Source organism: Populus nigra, chromosome 4, assembly GCF_951802175.1.
Source record: "Populus nigra chromosome 4, ddPopNigr1.1, whole genome shotgun sequence".
In the NCBI taxonomy this organism is placed as follows: Eukaryota; Viridiplantae; Streptophyta; class Magnoliopsida; order Malpighiales; family Salicaceae; genus Populus; species Populus nigra.
Genome location: NC_084855.1, coordinates 8269383 through 8292959, shown reverse-complemented (window position 1 = coordinate 8292959; position 23577 = coordinate 8269383). Strand labels below are relative to the sequence as shown.

The window sequence follows — 23577 nt, the reverse complement described above, 5'->3', positions numbered from 1 at the left end:
ATGTCTTCATTTAACGTTCCCTTTTGTTTTATTGACTTTCTAGAATTGAGCGTGCATGCCGAGTCATTATAATTTTCATCTTACCTTTTATTTTTCATGCTTCACCTCCAAATTAAAATCATCACTTTTTCGGGGTCGGGAGCAACACCTTGGTGCTGACGGGAAAAAAGAAATCTAGATCTAAACTAGGAAGTAGCTCTATTTAACGCCTCATGTAATGCTTGTGTCATAGAGCGAGCAAGCATGCAGGGCCGGCCTAGCCTTGAACTTGTAAAAACAAGAAGGCAGGCATGGGGGCTGATGCTCTTAAGCCTTGAACTTGTAAAAACTAGATAGACCAAGTTTTCCGATAGACTCCATCGGCATGAAAAAATATATATATATTTGGATTTCCATTCCCATGAACCCCAACTTTACAAGACAAAAGGTCATGGCCTCCTTTAAGCTTAACTACTTTTCTTATTTTCAGTCCAGTAGATTTTGGAACGGAAACAACAGCAAGGAGTCCACTTCTTAATGGTAACAATAGTTTCTATCTAATGGCGATTGGTTTTGTCCCAGAAGCCCAAAGATACTGCAGAGTCTCGGCCTAAAACCCAACGAATGGGTTAAAGACCTGGCAGACTAACCATGTCCTCGATGACAACACTCTTCTTATAATGCTTTGGGAGTTTGTATACTCTACTTAGTAGCTGCAAAAAACTGTACACATACAACCTTTTGAATCAATCCAAGAGGGCAGTAAGGGCTCTTGGTGCGGGCTTGGAAGGATCGGCACAGGTCGACCGTCCGTCAACAACTATTGGAAAGTGCTCGTGTTTGTAGCCTGTCACCATTGAGCATGGCTCCATTCTTGCATGCTGTTGGTCCCTTGAACTGCCTCACCAGGTAACTTGGAAAATCCTTTTTGCCGCGAAGAAAGAAAGCCTCCCTAATCTCTTTTGCTGATTGAAAACTAATTACTCATGAAAATCCTCGTATGGTGAAGAATCGCTATATGAATCACTTTCAAATGGAGTGGATTCCCTTGGAGATGATGGAAGTGATTCTCTTTGTTGCGATGATGATGCTGCATGGAAGTGAGTCTAAAGTTATAATGGTGAAAATCAGGGGATTATAAAAATCTCAACACAAGAAAAGAGTGTATCCATGTGCAGAAATTGAATATAGTAGCAAATACCACAGATAAGTGGACGATCATAACAACAGCACAAAACCATGAAATTTCTTTTGGAATACCATGATACGTTTCTTATTTTTCTTTTCTTTTTACGGGACAGGGTGGGGTTGCTAATGACGTCCAAAATCCTTTCTAAGTGAACAATTAATGTCTCCACATTCAAAACAAAATCCATGGAGAAAAAATCTGGCAAACCTTTCTGTCCTCTCGAGCGGAATTTCTTCGTGTGCCGCTTAATAAGCCTCTTAGCTTTTGTTATGGTAAGTTGCCGAGCAAAGGGAGAGAACTCAGCATCACTTTCACTCCACTCTCCATGAAAGTCATTCTCTGCTTCACCTCTCATTGTTCGCAGTACAAATGCTTTGGCCTTGCGACGCTGAGTATTGAAAAGACCCCTTATGGAAGTCACAAACCCATCACCTGCTCCATCAGTTGGACGCTTGAGCCAGTTTGGATATTGATCAGATTGCACTGCCAGACCATCATCATTGTCACTAAAATTAAGGTCACTATCAGGAACGCTGGCTACATTAGGATCCCGTTGACCGTGTGCTTTGTCTTTGAACTTTTTACCCTAAGAAAGTAAGGGAAATCAATACAGGATTTAAATGAAAACACAGGAGATTTTATCATACTTACAATACCAGATTAGTTAAATTCTGAAATAAAGACGCTAACAGTTCATCACTATGAACGGCTCAATTTTCATCTGATATATACAAGGCTAAATTCATAAATTGTATTATCTTTTAGCTAAAATATTCATAATTTGATCTACAGACTTTATCAACAAACAGTTCTCTCTCTCTCTCTCTCATGATATAATGTTTAGGTGTTAGGTGAGTTAAGTGAAAGGAAACTACCTTTGAGATCTGAAAATGAAAAGGATACAAAATTTGAAATTTGCGCTCCACAATTGGAAGGAAAAGGTGAAACAAGAAAAGAGTGAAAGAGGACTTGATTTATGGAACCTTTTTAAACTGCTAAGCTGCTCCCTCAGGCACATGTATAAATAATACACATGCAAAAAGGGATGAGTAGTCAATCAAGCACTGTCACAGTGTAGTGACTATCTGAGTTTATATCATTTTCATTACAGAGACAAAGTTTCTCCATGTATCTCTCATTTTCCATAAGAAGTAACACAAACTTCATGCTAGATAGGATTGGATAGAATCAAACTGCATCCTTGGAAAGGAAAAAACTTATTGATTAATGGAATTAGAAGCGGCAAATGTATCTCAGCACAGATTCATTACCTGCATTCCTGTAACAGACTTCAAGGTTCCCCAGACAACATGCTTCTTAACTCTGGAGAACAGTCTTCTCCAAGTCCCAGTAAACTCGACACGGTGAAATGTATCCATCAGCAGCTTAAGTTCATGCAGATTAAATCTTGAGCTTTCATAAGTAAGCTGCAGCTCAACCTACAACAGAGTATTACAAAACATCTTACTGCACAACAAATCAATGCAATACAGTATAATAAATGATTGTTTCACACCATGAACCAACCTGGCTTATCTTAATGTTGTTAAATTCCATTACTTTTCGAGGTCGAGATCTTTTCTCTTCATTTGTTTTTCCAACCTTTTTCTCCTCATGAGATGACCGACCAGACTTCATGGGCTTGGACTCTTTTGACTTGCTTCTAGATGATTCATCTGGTTGCTCAATAGAATCAAATGGCTCACTTTTTGAGGAAGATATGCCAGATGAGTGGGCCTGCAAGACAAGTTCAGTAGCAACAGACTCTGCAACCGTCTCCTCCCATGTTCTATCAAAAGAAGATGTTCTCCTTAACTCAGGGGCTGAACTGCCAATCACTTTGGATGGGACATCAGACTCTTTTGTTGTATGACTGCATGAAGAAGAAGCTTCGTGGCTTGATGGGCCTTTCTTAACACGTCTTGCACCAGCAGTTGTTGAAACCTTCCAAACTTCCTGCAGCTCAGGAAGTGCAACATCAACCTTAACATCTTCAACAAATTATCTTTTTTGCCTTGTGAGAATTGACAATTCACACTAACCTGCCGCCGTTGTGAATCTTGTTCTTCTTCAGGGAAGAAATATTCCCACATCATTTTGTACATTGTCTCTGTCAAATAAATCTTAAGGGGAAAAATCTTTACCTGCAGTAGAAAAAAATAAGGTTCTATTAAAATAAAGCAACGATCAAATATAGGAACTTTTCAAAGGTGGAAATAACCTCTAGGGATCTCATAAAAACAATTTTATTAAGCACACATGAGCCTTCACACACAAAATGCTTGTGATATAATGTTTTTTGAGTGGTTATCGTAATGTAAGCATTTGGAGACCATCAGAACCAAAAGAATGAAGAAACCTTCTAGTCCTTCCTTTCATTACATGCATTAAATACAGCGATGGAAGTTGTAATAAGAGGTACACAGGTATCATGACTGCTAACAGATGTTTTCTTGATTTGTAACATTATTTGCTAATCGATGTGCACAGTGCAGTGTTATCCTCCTCTCCAGGGATGTCATTGGGGCTAAAGGTCAACATCATTTTGTTTAAACCAAATTATTTAACCAAATGGATGCATTTAGGTTAATGAGGTTGCTTTTCAAAAGAGAGATCAGTTCTCAGTTTTGTTTGGTTTGGAAAATGAAAGAAAAAAAATTCATTTGTAAATATTTGATTACATATAAGAAGCAGAATATTCTGGTTTTATCTAGCCAATGTTTTTAGAGTTCCACCTACCCTTTTACCCAGCTCATCTCATAGACATATCTAACCCAAGTCTCCATATTCCAAAGGATGAGTGCACTGCCCTCACAGAACTCCATTCTCTTTCCTTGACCAAAGCACCTTGTATATTCTTTCATTTCATCTAAAACCCCTAGATTTCTAGTGGGAGCGAGACTGGAGACAGAACTGACAGACGTATATATTTATGAGGCTTAGAAAGGGATGGAGATTAAATATAAAATGTGAAGAAAGGTTGAGAGGATGTATAGAGTGCTTGTTACCATATGCTCTATATAATCAATGTCAAAGGATAAATGGCTGTTAGCATATGTGTAGGAGTGGCTAGGTCTTCCATTTACAGCAACTTTTCTTGTAATGAGTTCAAAGGAAGAAAGATGGTGATGAGACAAATGGTGCTTGGGTGCGGTGTTTTGCTACACAGATTGCCGCCATTATTCTTACAAGTGGTTGATTAGCCACCTCAAAAGCTTTTAATTTCCATTATTATTTTTTTCCTGTAATGTTTCTTTTGGGTAAAATGTGATCAGGAATTTGTTAGAATGCATGGAAGTCAGAGAGATCAGAGTGAGAAGGTGAAAAATAAATGGGATTTAGTTTTCCTCCAAGAAACAAAATTAGAGGTGATTGCTGTAGGCTGGTGAGAAGTTAATGGAGAAGCAAAACCGCCAAAGGATCTTTTCCAGCAGAATCGGTGTATGGATTCTTTGATGAACAGGTTTTTTTTTTTTCCTGACTGGGGTTTCATTGGCCACTTTTAAGATTCTTACAAATTTTGAAGATTGAGAGCTTTATGTGGTTGTCTACCCTGAGAGGGTTGTACAGGCCTTCGAATGGAGTTGGGTGGGTTTACAAAAACAACCAATAAAAAAGATATTATGAAGACAACTGACTTATCCGATGTTCTCATTTCATCAGTGTTTCGAGCTGTGCTATTCTGCTTCTTGGCATTTAAACGATCAGACACACCCAGCAATAAGAGCACTTTGCATGCACACACAAACACATGCACTTACATGTATTTAATACATTCAGCAATAAAGAGGACATACATGTGCATGGCATATGTGTATTTATGTTAATATATAATGCCTATTCTTCATTGTCCTCTTTTAAATTCCTTTCTTCCTATTTAATCAGTATCCAGTAAGCTCTTGGATGAATGATCAAACAGGTGGGGAGAGGTTTAAACTTTCAAGGTTTCAACAGATTAGAATTTTCACATATGTAGTGTGCACCCTACATCTATTTTTGCTTGATGCTCATCATGAAGAGTTAATAATGGGGAAATAAAGGAGCACTGAATTGCCTGGAAAAGTTCAATACGAGAATTTCCATCCCTTGGAGCCCCTTGCTTTGCATCTACACGTAGCATGACTTCTCTGCAGCCAAAAATAATTGCATTTTGCTGAATAATAAATACAATATTTAGGAGGGTACTTAAAGCTAAAACAATTGAATGGGCATTAGAAAGGAACCCAGATTAAACTTCTCAGTATCAGAATAGCAGTCTCTGCTCCATTTCAACAACCTATTGGATGACTACTAGCAATGCATTAATAAAGCAATTTTCAAATCATTCCTGAACCTAGATATCATTGTACTATGATCTACTGGAAGTATCTGGTTATTTATTCAACAAATGAGAAACATGCATGGTAAACACAAGCCTCACAGCTTCTCACGGTGATATATATGATATATCAATAAAAAAAGAATACGGCACATGTATTATGGTCACACAATTAAAACCAAGCCCTTTTTTGTCCTCAAAAAAGTTTTAACGTCCAAAGATTATTTATATGATACATGAGTTATATGATAAACAAGAAGAAGACATGCCTTGTAAATCAACAAATAAAAACTATGGAACACATTCACCACAGTGATATATATAACAACTATAAACAACAAAGTGGTAAATGAAACCACAACTCTCTGTAAATGATTAACCAATAACAAATAACAATGGAAGTAACCTAAAGTACCATTAAATGCACACAGATATGAAAGGTACCTACTTTCCCCAATCTGTTGGAGCATTCCATGGTGACAACACCATATCACACTTGGCATTAGACAAGCAGTTTCTCACGACAAAATACTTCGTTGTAAACAAAGCAACCCCAACATCCTTGTAATCCCGGTCAAAATCAAATATCTGTTAATAAAAAAAAACCCATAAAAATAAACATCCTTGAAAGAATCAGATTTTTAAGGAAATAAGTAAATAAAGAATCAAAGCCCACCAAAATCTATTTGGAACCATATCAAACACAAATGTCTTATACCCTAGACTTGGACATCAAGCTCTAGTAACTATATGGCAAGTTCTTTTTCTTTTTAATAAACAAGAGAAGAGAGAACTTCTCATGAAGGACAGTTTTAAATACTACGTAGATGCAGTTACTTTGTTAGTAATTGAATGATAAGAGACCAAGAAATTGAGAGGAAAAGAAGGAAAGCTTTTGGTGCCCACCATGTCGTTTATCTCAGCCTCTGCAAAAGTTTTACCATCTACAAGCATGCTCCAAACAACTTTTTTAATTTTCAAAGATATACGCATGGCATACGATGGACTTTTGTTTTTCTCCTTCTCCATCAGTCGTAACTGAGCAGCTTTCTGCAGAGCCATCCTTAGAGATACAGATGCCTCCTTCCTAGACTTCTTTGCACTTACAAGCTCTCTCTTTAGTCCTTGCACCTGGGAGCATGAAGCTTGAATAGATTACAATCTATAGCATCCTGAAGAATTTATCAATAATACTAGAAGAAGATACACAAACAGAAACAAACTTTCGCACAGGACAGAAATATTCAATGCTGAAACTTTAGATTACATTCAAACGGCAAGCAACAGAAGATTCAGAAGAAAATGAGACCCACAGAAACAAACCGTCTCACCTACTTACATATATCAATTACTATTGTCAAATAGCAGTGTATTCAAAACTAAACTTCAGATTTGAAATCTCAGCATTATTAATTGGAACGTATAAAAGTCATATTTTGGCTGCTATTTTTTTTCCAGTTGAATAAAATAAGCACTAAATTTCCTCTCCACAACCTCTTGTACATTCATTAGGACAGCATCGAGAAAATTCATGGCTAAGGCATAGAAAAGAACGTGCAGAAGTCCATTCACCACAAATCTACACAGATTGCTATTTTCACTGAAAGGTTGCATCAATTAGCACATCTATGAAAGTTAAACAAAGCAAGTGTGTGGCCATGCATGCCTAAAGTTACAGGAAGCACTTGACTAAGCTAAGCCTCAGTTCCAAACTCATTGGTTTATATGGATCCTTCTCCTCAATGTAATTCTGCAATGAGACAAGCTTTAAGCAAGCTGCCGCGGTGCTCTATCAGGTTTAACTTGTGTATTCAATAAGTGCTTATGAGGTTTACTTGAGTGACTATGTAATGAGCACATTATATATACATATAGTCCCTCAAACCTAAAAATAACACGAAGTGACCTGTTATCCTTTCAGGTGAAGGTGAAAGTTCAATGGAATTGCTCTAAACATTATGGTAGGTCGTGCTAGCAAAGGGATCCCTACCCTAGAACCACAACCACAACCAAAACAAAAACAGTTTCAAGAGATGTCCAAATTCAAATATCATGTGAGATAGTGTCTCTCCCACAGTTTGAAGAGAGCATCAAAGTCCAATCTGGAAACAAACAGTATTTAAATAAAAGACAATTTTTTTTTTTTTATAATTAACTTGATGATAATTCATGGAACTTCTAATTTTAACATTGTTCACCATTTTTTCCTCACCAGAGAGTATCTTCCACCAGTGACCATCCACAAGTCAGCTTCCTTTCTTGAAAGCGGGTCTCCAGAAGTATCGCTAGATAGAGACAATTTCCTGATGTCATTAAGAATCAACTTATGCTCCCGCTCTTTCTGTTCAAGGTTGATTTTTGCAAGTTCTACCTCTTCAACACCATCAGGAACCACCTCATCTGCCTCCTCTTCAACATCTCCATCATCTTCAGCAGGATATGACAGGCTGCTTTTTCTAGGCCTAAATAACAGACATTGCTCTAACCAATCAGGAGCAGAAATGCATTGATTTCAGGAGATTAGTTGAATGCAGTTAAGTACTTCATAGATCAAAAGGTTGTTGCTTTAGGTGGATAGAATCTACAAGCCTAAAACTAGATTTTATTTGATGATATCTTCATTAACTTAAGTCTTTACAAATTAAAACTGACAAAGAGCCTACACATATTACTAAAAGCGATCTGAAACAGAATTTAACTGACAAGTCCAAGCATATGCCACAAAGTTCATTTCTAATCTACAGTGTACACGAAACAAACATAAAAATTAATGTTTTGAGTTATCAGAGTCAACTACACGCAGATGGGAAAGGTGAAAAAGATGCACAAAAAGAAATGGAAAAAAAGCCCTTTGATGAACGAAACTCCAATGGCAATTCTACATGCATAAGATATGCCAAAAACATGACATAAAAGAACAAACTGGTTAAACTGAATGCAACTCAAAATTTTGAATATCAAAGAGTGTCGAGACATGATTCCTAAAATACATCTAAGAAAGGAGAAAAGATTCCTCACTTGGGGAGCCGTGCAAAGAGAAGATTAGTCAACACATCCAGCATAACCTGAAACTGCCGGGATGTCATTGTTGCCATTATATTATGAGAATTGAATGTAAGCTCTTTTAGAGGCTTGACCTACAATAAATGAAATCAAAGGTGAGCATATTGTTCAAAACAAAGAATTCAACTTGATAAAACAACCAGCATTTAAAATATTAACTTCAGATGATTGCAAGGGGACATAAGTAAAATAAGTGATCAAACACAACCAAGCTCTTTGTATTTGATATGCAAGACAATCTAGAAAAACTATCCTATAGCATAACATTGCTGTTTTACCTTCAAGTCTGGAGTACCGCCTTTGTGTCTTGTGTACCGAAAGTACATATCACAAGGCATAAACACTCTTTCAAGTAGAGCACCAGTACGCTTTACTTTTGGAGAGCTTCTAAGAATTTTTGGAAGCCATTGCAATCCAGCCCCTGGATCAACATCAGTTGGTGCAACATGAGCCTGTACATGCTCCAACATTACAGAGAACTCCATGCGCTTCCATGTCATTTCAGGTACATGTTCAGGAATTTGTTGTACATTTCCATTGACCATTCCTTGTTCAATAATCTCATATCCAACATGAAGAATAGAATTAAATGATCGAGCTAAAACACGACCAGAAACGGCAGCAAGCAAGAATCTACCCTGGTGGAAAAAAAAATAGACCCCAAAGCAAAAGCATTGTTTGTTAGAGGTTTCATTAGATAAACTTAAACATACACATTTTATCGAGCAACTATGTTACATTTCCAGCACAACTACACTGCACAAGAATGAACCAGAATTACTGCAGAAACCTACATTACAAGAGAAATTGATATTCTATAGGAATTACTCGATTTCAAAAAACAGAGATTAGATGTAATAAAACCAAACTGATTTCCAACATAGTAATTTATATTTTGTTTCTTTTCCTTTCTTAAGCACAAAAATCCCTCACCCATAGGCTTCTGGTGTGCTTAGGATATCAATGGCATAAAATAATCAACTGAATATTAATGAAAATAAAACACTAAAAAAGAAAAAAGTAATGAGACAGAAGATAAAGCCACAAAATAGGACATTTAAAACAATCATGAAATTATTTGGTCCTCTTCTAATGTCTGAAGAATTTCTTACCTCCTTAGTCCTTGCTATAACTCAAATTCCTTTCTCACTAATAAAATCTTCTACGCATAAATTTTTGAAAAAAGATATGGACATGTAAATCATAACCACAGGAAAAGAGAAGAAGTTAATGACCACGTGAGCAAATATTTAAGAAAGTCACGGTTCAAAAGTTACATTGGCTTCTTCTGAATGAAGATTGAATTGTGGCTCCATAACATTCACCATGAAATGACGAGTCCCTTCTTCCTCAGAATCATCAATACTTCCATTTGTCACTGATGACAAAGCAAAAAACAGTAATGTTATGCTATATGGTAGCTTGTAGATCTCAATTAAGAAAAAGTTTGTAGAAAATTGAGATTACAATCATCAAGTATATTTGAAAGAGTTATAAACACACTGAATAGCATTGCATCCCACCAAAAAACAGTGAGAGTTCTGAAATGTTGCTTCTTCAATAAAACATGTGTATTCCCAAGTGAGATCCTTTAAACTGAAATCACAAGGTGTGCTGCCAACATACCAATTGAAGGAAATGACGAATTCTTTACTTTAGCTGAATGTGATGGAGATGAAAGAGTTCCTGAGGTCTCCACATGATGAGAAGGGGTATCTACTTTATGACTGATAGAAGGAAGATTGGAGATATCATCTTGAAGCACCTCAGATTTGGGATCTAACTGGTTCTCTTCATGCAATTTCCTCGCATTCTGTCGAGAAGGAGAAGGCTTAGGGGGTTCAAATGCTTTGGATATTCCGCCAACCCAGGACCAAACAGCATCCCTATTCTCAATAGTCCATAAAAGCTTGAGGCCATAAACAAAAACTTGCTGGCAGTTGTCAGCTATTACTACATTGTATCCATCATCATCACTTGGATCAGATCTTGTGTGATCATCACTCTCACTCCCATTTTCAAACTCAGACCTCACGTATGTCATCTCAAGGTTTCTTCTCCCAGCCTCTTGCCATGCTGATAACCTGTCAGCATCAGCCTTTCGCGACTGCCTTCTGATTGTAAAATAATCACACGACAAAAGAAATCCATCATCACGGTGCTTCTCAGTGCAGCCACCCATATTATTGCGTTTCTCACTGGCAATTCTATTAACAGCTGAGGATTGAGAATTATTCCTGGTCATTTGAACTGCTTTTGGCACACTGTTAGAGTCCACTTTATCTAAGATAGCCTTGGGCATGTAAAGGTCGAGACCTTGGTAAACAAGATCAAGAGGATCACGCTTGCATTCAAAAGTGAACATCTGCTTACCCCGGCTATAACAGAGTTCATATTTCATCTTCGTCATGTTAAATGTAAGTCCTTTTGCCGGATCATCAACATCTAAAGGCATGTGTTTTATACAAGTAGGTGTAGCATCAATGCGGAGAAAAAATTCTGTCATCACCTTGTCTAATGATAAATTGCCTGATCTGATAGCTCTTGCAATTCCAAAGCGAGGCCATCGGGAGAAGGAACGTAATTTGTGTGGAGGGAGATAATTCATGTTCCAGAACTTAATCAGCCACGCTAAATCATGTGCACCAATATTCAAAGTTGGGGAAACTGTTGAAACATTTTCTGGCTTGTAAGGTAGATCATAGACAGTTCCATTTACAACTTTGCTATCTACTGAAGAGGAAGAAGGCAATTGACTCTCACACGAGGGAGGGGAGGGCCTAAAAGAGAAGTTCCATCGGAGGGACAGAGATGTAGACCTGAATGGATCAAAAACTTTTTCTCGAGGCTTCCCTTCAATTGGAAGTGCGTACAAGTAATGATTCAGTGGAGTTCCAGAATCACATTCCCAATCCATTGTGACTTCAAGAGTAAAGACCGGGGCTTCAAGTAAGGCACCAGATGCACCAGAAGGGAGTTTTAAGCCACAGCCGCTTGCCAGTTTCTCCAAACTGCTAATTAAAATCTTAAAATCCTGTGCAGACACATAAACACGACCATCTGATTGCTGGATCTTCATCAAACCAGATACAAACTGAAGTTGGTCAAGCTTTTCATAAGGATCAGTTGTTGCAAGAACGTGCCATCTAGTTTCAGAGAAGAATAAAGTGACATTTCCGTGAATATAGTTTCTCATATCATCCCACCATGGTAAGCTACGCTCCTTTTTTGGTGGTTGAACTTGTGGAGAATCAGAATTCCTAACACTTAGATTAGCTCTACGAAGAGCCACCATAAAAGCATAGCTCACATCAGCAAAAGATGGTTCATAACCCACTCCAAAAGACACTTCCCCTTTTTGAAAATGTAAAGGTAAATCAAAGTACGATTTAACAGGAGGAGTCGTGCCACTAGCAGAACGAAGCATGCGCACCTTTCTCCATCTCCCAATAAAGACATCTTGGTAAATTTGGGGCTGAAAACTTGTTGCCTGATTCAAAGGAGAAAAGTCATAATCACTGAGGGGGGAGGGGAGTCAAGACATAACATCACAGATGAATAGAGATGCAAATAAAGAAGAACAGATACTAGTTCTTGTGTTTCATACATTATTCTTAACAGGAAGTTTAGCCAGCCATCATATTGCACCTCACACTGGCAGTGGGAAAACAATATTACCGCAATTCTACTATTTAGACACACCACAAGCATTTGAGAAAAATCATGTCACTGACTTACTAGTCCCTTCCATTATCAAATACTGTAGCCAATAAAACAAATGCCTGTGCCATAATATTTTTACGCTTTGCTAGAATGTTTCAAGCAAATACTATGAAGAGCACTGGAATGTGTTTAATTTCAGGAGAAAGGGGGCTGTAGTTAGTTATCCACATGATTGAACAAAAAGTGGTCCATGGCCATAAAATAAATGCTCTGGTCAAATCTCTAATCTGTCTGACCTCGCAAATAAATTAATTGGTGCAGACATATTGGAAATGTTGTTTAAAGGATACCCTTAAATTTGTTAACCACAAAACCTTTGGTTTCCAAACTTTATTCTCTACCATTTTTGGGTAGATTGTCAGATAATGACCTCAAACCAGTTACTACTAATTCCAGGGTATTTTAGTTAAAGGGATGGCCTCTCTCCAAAGTAGACCATCTCTCCATCCACATACATTCAAATATTTGGACCTCTTTTAGTAGTAGTTATTTGTCAACATACATAATAATTTTTTGGTTTGGTCTACTCCAGCAGGCCAGCTAATTTATCTAATCATAACTATGGAAATCAACTAAACTACTACGAAAAATAAGTTGAGATGGGAAGGCCAGCTATCAGCTCAGTATTGTGATAAATTTCATTAGTAGAATTCAAACCCAAGGCATGATAGAAGTGAGTAATTGCTAGTAGATTTCATTTCCATTGTTCTTTCAATATGATAATGGAGAGGCCAGACAAGGTAAATGAGCATAAACTAGAGAAGAAAACTTGAAGCATCGTGGAGTAGGGAAGGAGGGGAGGGTGCAAAGCAACTTTGAGTGTTACCTGCTGAGCTAGCACAACACAACCTTCACATTTACCAGAAGTAGCAGCAAAAAGAGGAAATGTGTAGTTTCTTAACTGAACAGCCAGATTCCCTGTACGCAAGAAAATATTACTCCCATAAAGTCGAGAAAATGGTATGTCATTCTCGCAACAAACAGGATCAAGTTTCTTCAGAACCTCTATCATCCCAGCATCTCCACCGTCAATTCTTGTTAAACTTACTTCTAACTCTGTAGCAGAAATAGAAAGAAGAGATATTCTAGCAGTGCTGGGCTTGAAACCAGTCTGAAATCCTTCCACACAGGCACCCGAACCTTCTGATGTTACTAGCTTTTGACAGGCATTGTAATATGATCTAAATGACTGTTTATATATACCTTCTCGCAATTCCTGAATATTTGATGGGTTTTGCAGATCAATCTCAACTCCATTATACAGAACCTTTCTTTCTTGACTAGAATCAACTGTTTCAGCAGCTTTAGGACAATGGCTCGCTTTGGAAATAAATTCATCAAAGAATTTCAACCTGACAGCAAGCTCAGAAGCTTCGTTCTTCATCAGCTGATAGTGTTCATCAAGCCAACCCTGCATTGGTTCTTCCTCAATATCAGCTGTTAGCTTGCGTATAAAAAATTTTACACTTCCAAATTTTGCTGAACTGGACCTTTTGGGCTTTGAGGTTTCTTTCTTCATGGGAAATATCAGTGCAGTTTTAGCAGCAGTTATAAGCTTCAAACCCCGCCACATATCCTCAATGGAATCATCAATGGCGCGCAACTGCAACCTGTATGGCAGGCAGATATGAACATCAAGCCCTTGAATCACCCAATCCCATGTCACGGAGGCTGGTATTTTTGCATCAGACAAGCTACTGGGAGTGCTAGGGATACGGGAAATTTGCATTCTGCTGCTTTTCAACACTCTAGACCCATTGAAACTGAGAAGAAGCCCTTCAAGAAGCAATCCTATACAGGCATTCTCAGAGAAAATTGACTGAACCTGAACCACTGCTTCAACCCCATCTCCAACCTCACCAGATATGGTGAGCATTTCCACATCAACAGCAAAAATGGATTCCCTTTTCTTATGCTTATCTAAATGTTCTGGTGCTGAAGGGGCTTCTTTTTTCTGATCAGTGTCTTTCATGTTAGAGGCACCTTCCTTGGATTCATTACCATAAACCTGGAGCTTCTGATGGTGTACAAGCAACCTCAATTGCAGAACTAGTTCAATTAATGACAGATGTACATCAGGCTCCCACCTGACTTTAATATCAGTAGCACTGAAGAGAGAGCAGATGGCAATTCCTTTAAGACCACCAGAACGCTGTACAAATTTTGCATTCTGCATGTCAAACACTGTAACCTTTGTATCAAGACTGCGTTCCTCCAAATATTCCTGATACATAGACCTTGCTCTTTCAAGTTCCATCTCTGTGGACTGTTTCTCCTTATTCATGCACAGAGTAAAATGGAAAATATCAAGAGAAACAGAATACTTCAACTTCTTGCACTCATCAGAAACACTGGACATTATACTTGCAGTACGAGGAGTGCCATCATCCAAAACACTGATTATTACCTGACCACCCTGTGATCCATAATTGACACGCTTGGGATCTAGAACAACTGTGTTTTCCAAGCTTGTGTCACCACAAAAGTTTACAGAACAGCGTTCCAGATTGAATTTCAAGAATCGAGTCCCTTTCCCTGATGGTTTAGATGACCGACCACCTCGGCTCTGTGCTGTTCTTTTACCAGAAGCTGAAAGACTTTTCAAGAGAGCTTGAAAGGAAATGCCAGTTGTTATAAGTGATTCTACACGCTTAAAATTCAAATAAATACCCATTCCAGTGACATCAACATTAAGGACCAATTTACATCTAGAACCATCTTCTTCTGATGATTCAATGTCTTTCTTGCCCCAATCCAAACTAACCTTTGCTATGTGCATTAAGGCACCTGAATTTGATTCCATACCAAATGGGCTTTCCTTCAAGCATTCTTGATATTCATCTGCCATGTGCAAGTTTAATTCACCAAGTTCCATATGCACTGCAGTTCCCATGCTTGATATGTTATTTGCAAACACATGTGATGATTGGGAGCAGCCCTACACAAGGAAATTAAAAGTTAAGATGCTATATGATTGATACTTGGAGGTTTCAAACTCAGAGTAAGCTAGCTTTCTGATATTAATGAATATTTCACAAAGATGGTGAATTATGAATTGGGCAGGGAGATATGGATGGCTGACTACTTAATTACACATCTTACCAGCAGTGTCTGTTGGGTGTAAGAGATACTAAGAGGACCAATTCCCAGATGTCCTAAACAGATGGTAGAAATGAATCCTTGAAAAGGAGAAAGGAGCAATTGAGATGAAAAAATCATTCACTCAGCCTAAAGCATAAAATTAAACTTTGATTGTATTTGTTTGGATGGCCCAACTAACCCTAGGTTTGCTATGCCACTAGATAAAACCCAATAGAGAGTTCAACTTCTCATCCTTCTGTTAGGTTCATAATTGAGAAGCTTGAAAGAGAAAAACAAAAGAATGTGGGAAATATCAATTTACTTGGAGATGCAAAAAAGACTCAAGATTTAGACTCTTTCTCCTTCTCATTTTTGCACTACAGTCTCTATACAATAACAAAACTTTTTAAAGTATGACCCTGAAATTCCTAAAAAAGGTGAAACAACCTGTTCACAATAAATGTCTCAAGTCAACTGTGAAGCAAGAGTGCAAATGACCTACTAACATTCTGACAACTAGATTGACAAGTTTGAGCAATTTTTTCACCATCATGAAATTTAGATGCATTAACTCAAATGGTTCCCTTACAACATTGGCTAAAAAGGCTGGATAAATATTGTAAGATTTCCACTTTTAAGATGCAAGGTCCAGTTACTGGAAGTGACTAAAGATAAATTATCATGTTGAGAGTTAAAATGAGGACATAAATTTTAAATACATGTTTTCCATGCTCTGGTCTGTGAGAAAGCGATGAAGTCATGGCTTAAATGATAGACAAACCTCTCCTCCAAAGAGAAGGTTGCAAGTTCAAACCCCCCCCCCCCCCTCTCCCCTAAACTATATAATAATAATAATAACAATAAAAAGGTTTCGGACTGAGGAAGATTACTAGAAAGTTAACAAACACAAAAAAAATCCTGCAGATATGGGGCACCAGCAAAATGCGAGAGCTAAGGTAAGAGCTCAGCTGTTTTCACAAAATTCAATACCATTTAATAATTTACTATGCACATAACTTACTTGATACAGAGGCAAACCATTGATACTATAAAGCACAATAGTCATCTCAGGAGCAGAGACAGTACATGTCCACATGATGACTTTGGATTCAGTGGTCGGAGACCTAACTCGAGTAGATGTTTCCTCTCGAAGCACCATTTTTTTCTTCTTTGAGTGGTGGAGGCGCAGCCACGGCTTTAATCTGCTCATTATGATGTTGCACTGTGTACCTCCGAGCTTAACATCAACTTCTGCTCTAACTGGTGAGATTGGCTGAAAGTCGGAGCATCCAACGAATAAGCAAAGCAATAGGCATAGAATCATTAATCTGGAAACTGTTAAGTTCCCCAGCCTTAAAACAGATATAAATCACCCTGCTATTTTTGTTACAAAAGTGCTCAATTTATTATTCTCTAACAAAAAGAAAGAGTGCATCCCTGGATCGAACAACCTTATTTATCTGATAGCAATTTTTTTTAAAATAGTTTTTTCTCAATTTATACATAAAGCCTTATTTTCTTTTTCTCAATAGGAAAAAATCACCATAAAGAACTCTAAGGACTTGTGACCTATAAGAGCAAGAAAATCCATGCATTCCTTCAATTGATCAGCTGTTATGACCCAACAAATCCACAATAGTGAGGATATGACTCCCACAATGTTTGGCAACTAGAAAAGGGATCTGTTGACAAAGAGTATTCCCTTTTGTGGAGATGTCAAAATAGTCTTATAATACTTCCAACAGAAAATAACAGCAACTAAGGTAACTTTGACCTTTTGATTCATTGAAAATATGATATAGATTTTTCTCAATAGAAAGCTCTTATAAAATATTGATGAGGTTCTTCTTCTGATAAGTAAGTGCCTTTTGATTAGGTTAAGAAGGCATTAAATACTAGATGCATATAAAACATAATGTAGGTTTATTTCGGTCAGTTCTTGAAGAGTTCAGAAGAAAGGGTAGGGTCTCCATAAAACTATATGGGTGTAACACCAAGTTATAATCTGCCACCTGATCTGTGTTACAACAGGAAAATTAAAGAAAAATACTCCCACTGACAAGATGGAAATAAAATCTATCCTCACCACCATTCAAAGAAAACTAAATGATATGATAATCATCACACTTGACTCCATCAAGAACTAGGAATGTAAAAGCAAAAAAAAAAAAAAGAATTATTCGGTAAAAGTCAATCTAAAATCAAGCCTGCTTTTCCAGAAATTAAAGCCGCCTGCATCAATTGCTTCCAAAACCAACAACTTGCACCATCAAAAGGCCAAATATGCAGCGAGAATGGGTTAAACCCCGACAACTCTTTTGAGGGTACTAAAACATCTAACTAGTGCCAAAAAACACAAACCAACAAGGATTATTTTTCCTCCTAGTTTAAGAAACCTTGAAAAGTATCAAATGCAGCAATCTATGTGAGCATCTCTTTAATTGGTTATGGAAAAGGTACCATGAAACATGATAAGCGATTTTTTATATTCCAACAATGCTATCCAAGCATCAGCCAGTAAAAAACAATATATGTTCAGCTAACAGCATAAGGAAAAAGTAAGCATCAAAGTCAGTTATCTGATTCAGCACAGTGATACAATTGCCCCTCACCATTATACATCTATAGGAAATCTGCTGAACAAAGATGCTAAACAGCAGTAATTGAAATGATAGGAATTACCTGTATAGGAATGTAGACAGATGAGACCACGTCGACTTTCAATATCTCCAAGACAGAAGTGCCAGCTTCTCTAAGAAGCTGAAATATAATGCAAAAAGCATGGTCATCAAGAGGCCAAACAGCATGAGAAATATGAAAATTACACCACCAAAAGAGCTCTGACAATTGTTATGCTCATACATGAATCTCACTGAAATCCATTTGAACTTCAATTAGTGTACTCTCTCCCACATCTTCAGCGGATCGTGATTTGATGCTCCTTAATTGAATGCCCATTATATTATTCTCAACAACAAGATCATGTTCTTGATGCACAAACCTAACATCCAGTTTCGGTAAAGTGAAGAAAACCTGTCAGATTAAAATAAGATTATCAGTTGATTCCATTGGCATTCAGATTATTAGGCAAAAATCAGGCTTATGTAGCACGTGTCTTATCTTGACACAGATGGCTTTTGTAATTTATATATAGATCAAGAATAACTCATAAAAGCTAAAATATGTTCTCTGACAAAAAAAAAAAAGGAAGCTCAACGAACAATTAAAATTTTCAAATTTGAAGAGGCCTGCCATGTAAGCTTAGGATAAGATAGAAAATTGAGAGATAAATACTACGAGACTTTTTGAGCATGAGCAAACTCTAGGAACAACTAAATGTGAAATACAGAGGGTATTCGTGAGAGAGGATGTAGCAAATCAACTACCGAGAATTACAACAAATCAGCAAGAATTACAAAAGCACCATACTTATAGAATTAGAGGATCTAGATCAGCAACTACCAGCTTTTCATGTTGCATATATAGCCTTATTCTAGCATGAGATATGAAGTTGCATAGACAAAAAGAAGCAATTGAAATAGAAAACAGAAGCATGAAGACAGAGAGGGCATGTGGTAATCAGCAATCCCATCTAAATGACATAAATAGAAAGCCCACCAACCTTTTCTGGAAACATGGAAGCATACTTTGTAATTGCTACAAGTTTTGATTGTTTGTTGTGTTGATTTTTAGAAACTGAAGAATCAGCAACCAACTCTTTATCCGTATGAGCAAAGGCATCGGATGAACTCTTTTTTCTTGAAAGCAGTTCCTCATTGAGATTAACAGTGACCTCTCCACTGTTAATGTCCACATTCTGGATTATTACACCTACTTCTCTACATCCAAAACAGACATACATAAGAACCTTTAATTGACAGACCAGGCATGTCTATAACTAGAGCTGAAATAAGAGGCAAAGACATTCTATAGAACTTTTAACAGGAAGAGAGTGGGAAAGAAATGCATCCAAACTGTCAGAACTGAATTAAAGAACATCCTAAAACTCTGAATATCAGCAGTGGTAATCTTGCCATTAATCAATCACTGATTGATAGAGCAGTTATGATCAGATTTCTGACAACTACAATTAAAGGAAAAGAACATATCAAGAGAAAAATACCTATCATGATTAAATTCACAAGAGAGAGAGAGCTCTTCGCAGAAAAAAGCAGCAGAAGACCTGTCCATATTACCAAATGCCACCTCTCCTGAAGAAATACATCCTCCATTGTTGAAGTTAGGCATTTGGTCAGAAATGATGTGTGGTTCACCCATGTGGATAAGAACAGGTGATATGTTAAGCTTGACATACAGATTTGGCTTGGATCCCCCATCTTTGGATATATCTAATCTCAGTTCCTTGACATCAATTGTAGCTTTGGGTGTCTGCCATTTTCCAGAAACAATTTTTGATATAAAACAGAAGAAAAGGGGGGGAATGATAAGTGAGTAAAATATAAGTTAATATCACAAATTCAGAAAGAAAGGTGCTTTAAGAACCTCCAGGTGTACTTTCAGCACCACCTTTTCTAGCATTGCATGAGCAGTAGCTGTCTTAGCACATTGTTATGCCCAATCCTTTTAAAGAATCATGTTCAAGTCTCATTGTCAAAAAAAGAAAAAAAAATTCAGACTCCAACTACTAAAGGCCAAGCAAACCAGTAGGTCGAGAGGCAGGTCAAGATCAAGTTAGGTAGAACCAAGTTTACATTGACCAGGGTTTAGTCCACAAAAATTGGAACAAATAAACTTGTTTCAGCTGTTCAGATTGATACTAAACACAAAACCAAAACATTTACTAATTTGACTAAGATCAGATCAGTTGATGTGTTAAACATTTACTAATTTGACTCAATCAATACATGAAATTAGCTTTCAGTTGTGGACCCCGCAAAAACTGCAGCTATACTCCTTGATAACTTATAAAGAGCTAATGCAATCAGCTCATATGTATTATTTTTAAACTTATTCCAATTTACTTATCTTGTGGAAAGGATACATATATAACTAACCTCAATTACATCAAAAGGAAGAGGATTACTAGAAGCTAAGCAGATTTTTTTATATAAAAAAAAATGCTCATTTAACAAGTTGTTAAGAAAATGTGTCTTTCTAAATTTTCTGGTGCTTAATTTTGTAAATTCATTTTTATTCACCTTTAGTAAAAAAATATTCTTTTATTAAACAAAGAGGAGGAAAAAAAAAGAAATAGATGGAAGCCAAATAATTAAAAACCAATACAAAATTGAAAATAAAAAACAACAGAAATTGACAAAATGATCAACTACAAGTTGTATGCTATATTTTACCCATGAAATGAATGGTGAAAAACATATGCTATTCCCTTACAGTAGTGACTATTAAAAATACTCACCTTCACAGCCAAATCTGTCACAGAAACTGACAAAAATCTTGCGACGTTAGCTAAGACCATCCATTTTCCCCTGCCTGAAGTGCGCGGTCGGGGTCTCTGAGTTTTTGTTTTCTGTGTGCCTCTACTAGAAGGCCTCATTACAATCTCCAGGTCACATATTAATACTTGTAGCTTGGGATCCCTGGAAATGAAACCCACCCCGAGTTTGACCAAAGACTGACGTATGCTAAGTCTAACCTCACCAACTGATATAGACTCAACAGGACCCTGTAAGTTATCAAGTTCATAACAAAATTAATTGCATGGTCCGATGCTTCATACACTAAACCAGTATATTCTTTGAGGAGAATACACTAGGTTCTTCATCTCAAACTCACAACAACATTTCAATTCTAGTAAAATTGGCTCATTGTATATTTGAAGTCAAAATCTACTTTTGAGTGACAGACAGTTTGTAGATTCCAGTTAAGAAAAATTCTTCCAGCCCATGGAATCATTCAACCAATATAAGCCAATGTGAATTATGACCAGCGGATAACCCTACTTTTACAAGCCATTCATTTATTCAATTTTATTTTTATTTTTATTTTTAAACGGAAAAAGGATTTAGTACAATGTCAAAAGAGGTGATCCTCTCTAATTCACTCTTAAAAGAACAACTAAAATGGAATCAATTTTTAAAAAAGGGACTGACCTTTCTAAACTTCACCACAACATCCCTCAAACATTTCCATCCCCCAACTCGAAATCCAACAGATGCCCCCAAGATCCGGCTCAAAATCCAAGCCATCAACCTAGAAGCAAAACTGCAAAGAGATGCACAATAAAAATTAATCTAATCTCAGCACGTAAAACTGCCTGTAACTTTGAACGAAGCTTATCTACCATCAACGCTAAGGTAACTGAACAGTATGTCTTAAACCACAAAACATCAAACAAATTGTTAAATCCAAGTCATCTATCAAAACATAATCATATACTTCTCCTTGTCTCCTTCTAGTAACATTAACATGACTCCTTCATTCAATTATCCATCTCCATGGCTTTAATCATGAACCATAGTCAACTACATTCTATCAACAACACGCAAAAGAAAAGGTTATTTACATTCATTCACGCGCCTAAATTACCAGCCATTTCAATCCATTTATGCTAGCGATCATCAATCCAAATTTCGACGCAGTAAAAAAAGTTGATCTTAATTGAATGACTTACATGAAGAGCAACCACAAAGTGACGGAAAGGGACAAGAAACCGAAGAGAAACTTGACAGGCGAGGCTGCCATTTTCGTAGTTTCTCGACTTCTTCCACTGCTAATTATCCAAATAATAAGCCACAAAATAATATTCAAATACAGAAAACTCTCTGTGCCATAATTTCAGGTCGCAACCCACAAATGCATCAAAATAGAATAATCGAAACCCTAAAAAAGCTAAATTTCTTCACAGTTCTTTTTTCCATCTTGCGAGTCAATTGAGAGAAAGCCGCGTTGATCGCGTTCGTTTTTCTTTTTTCTTTTTTATTTATAAAAGCGTAGATCCGATCCGTGAGACGCTCGTTGATCACACACAGAGAGACATGGAAGAGAGAGAAAGACCGTATTTATTTTCCTTATTCTTTTTACCCTTTTTGAGGGGTTTTATCAGGTGTAATGAGGGTGCAGGGATTATAGTGTGGAGGGATGTTTCTAGGGAAACGTGCTTCAGATGTCGTTGTTGGAGGGAACGTGTCCTTCGTAACTGGGTTGATTTGGAGGCATTTTGTCAGCGGAGACCGGAGAGTAAAGAGTAAAGACAGCGTTACGGGCACGCAAATAAACTACACGTGACGGTTCAAAATCATTGGTCCACGGTGGAAATTCCACCGTTAAAATGGGCGTCGTTGAACAGAAGCCCGTTATTGGAAGCGGACCAATAAGAACAGAAGCCCAAATCAGCAATTCTACAAAGATCCTACCAGTTGGCCCAAATTAGCAATACTATATTTACTGGCAATAAAGAACAAACTCAGCGTCCAGAGAGAGCGGAAGGGGAACCCTAAAACCCTAGTTCCTCTGTTATTGTCGACCGCTAACAGAAAAATGGAGGACGCTACTAAAGAAGAACAAAGTCAAATCGTAGGAAAGTTAGCTTTCGATATTTTCAATTCTCAATATGATAATTGAATTAGGGTTTGATGTTTCTGTTTTTATGGATTTAACTTTTAACTCCTTTTTTCTCTTTTTTTTTTTTTTATTAGTGGAGCTCCACACTTAACTATATTTTTTTCTGCTTTTTCTAAAACACCAGCGTTGTCTTAAAATATTTTTTCATGGTAGGAAAACTTTAACTTAGTCTGTAACATTAAAAAGACTATCCATGGATATTTTTGACGAGAGCGATCTTGAAGAATATTCATTTGCGTGGAGACTGTTCATGGAGGTTTTTATCGAGATCAATCATAGAGATTCATGAAGATCATTTATATCCGGAGCCTTTTCATCACTACTGGTTATGGAAATATGTTTACATGCATGGTGGGCAATCTCCTTCTTAATTCCATCGTAAGTTTTGCCATATTTGGATATGATGGTGGTGTTGGTCTCATGGCATAAAAGGTTAATCTTTCCCAGACTGATGTTATGAGTGTACTTCAGTATTTTTCTCTGTGAGGATGTTTCCATTTGTCACGTGAGTTGTAATATATTCAGGGATATTGATAATGAAGCATTATTGGTTCGGAAGTTAGCATCCTTCTCGTGTCCCACCTTTCTAGAATATCTACCAAGGAAATAGCTAAAAGACAATTAAAGAAGGTAGAGGAAAAGGAAAAGGAAAATAAAAAATAAAAAAACACAATAAAGCAAG

At 37.1% G+C, this 23577-nt stretch overlaps 1 protein-coding gene across 4 annotated transcripts; it reads right to left on the bottom strand.

Annotated features, from left to right (window-relative positions):
* Positions 1-361: 361 nt before the first annotated feature.
* Positions 362-22351, bottom strand: LOC133691670 (protein SABRE). Of its 4 annotated transcripts, XM_062112269.1 has the most exons (22): positions 21946-22334; positions 21425-21536; positions 20731-20997; positions 19477-19742; positions 18976-19192; positions 18216-18386; positions 18036-18113; positions 16375-16626; positions 13099-15210; positions 10176-12039; positions 9827-9927; positions 8828-9187; positions 8505-8623; positions 7699-7948; positions 6393-6617; positions 5935-6074; positions 5223-5295; positions 3211-3312; positions 2696-3124; positions 2440-2607; positions 1376-1754; positions 362-1069 (listed from the first exon to the last, which is right to left on the bottom strand). In XM_062112269.1, the coding sequence occupies exons 1-22, from the start codon at positions 22014-22016 to the stop codon at positions 960-962; spliced, it is 7866 nt and encodes a 2621-aa protein (XP_061968253.1). In that variant the 5' UTR covers positions 22017-22334; the 3' UTR covers positions 362-959. The 4 variants fall into 4 exon arrangements, 3 of the variants coding, with proteins under 3 accessions (XP_061968253.1, XP_061968254.1, XP_061968256.1); XM_062112270.1 differs by lacking the exons at positions 20731-20997; positions 21425-21536; positions 21946-22334 and having other exon boundaries at positions 18976-19187; positions 19477-19608; XR_009841721.1 differs by lacking the exons at positions 362-1069; positions 1376-1754; positions 2440-2607; positions 2696-3124 and having other exon boundaries at positions 3245-3312; positions 5931-6074; positions 21946-22349.
* Positions 22352-23577: the final 1226 nt, after the last annotated feature.

Coding starts and splice junctions, on each gene's coding strand:
- LOC133691670 (XM_062112269.1), bottom strand. CDS start 22,016: ATGGCAGCCTCGCCTGTCAAGTTTCTCTTCGGTTTCTTGTCCCTTTCC. Junction 20,998..21,424: donor TTGTGGTGAAGTTTAGAAAG/GTCAGTCCCTTT, acceptor GATAACTTACAG/GGTCCTGTTGAGTCTATATC. Junction 16,627..18,035: donor CTGTCTACATTCCTATACAG/GTAATTCCTATC, acceptor TCCGACTTTCAG/CCAATCTCACCAGTTAGAGC.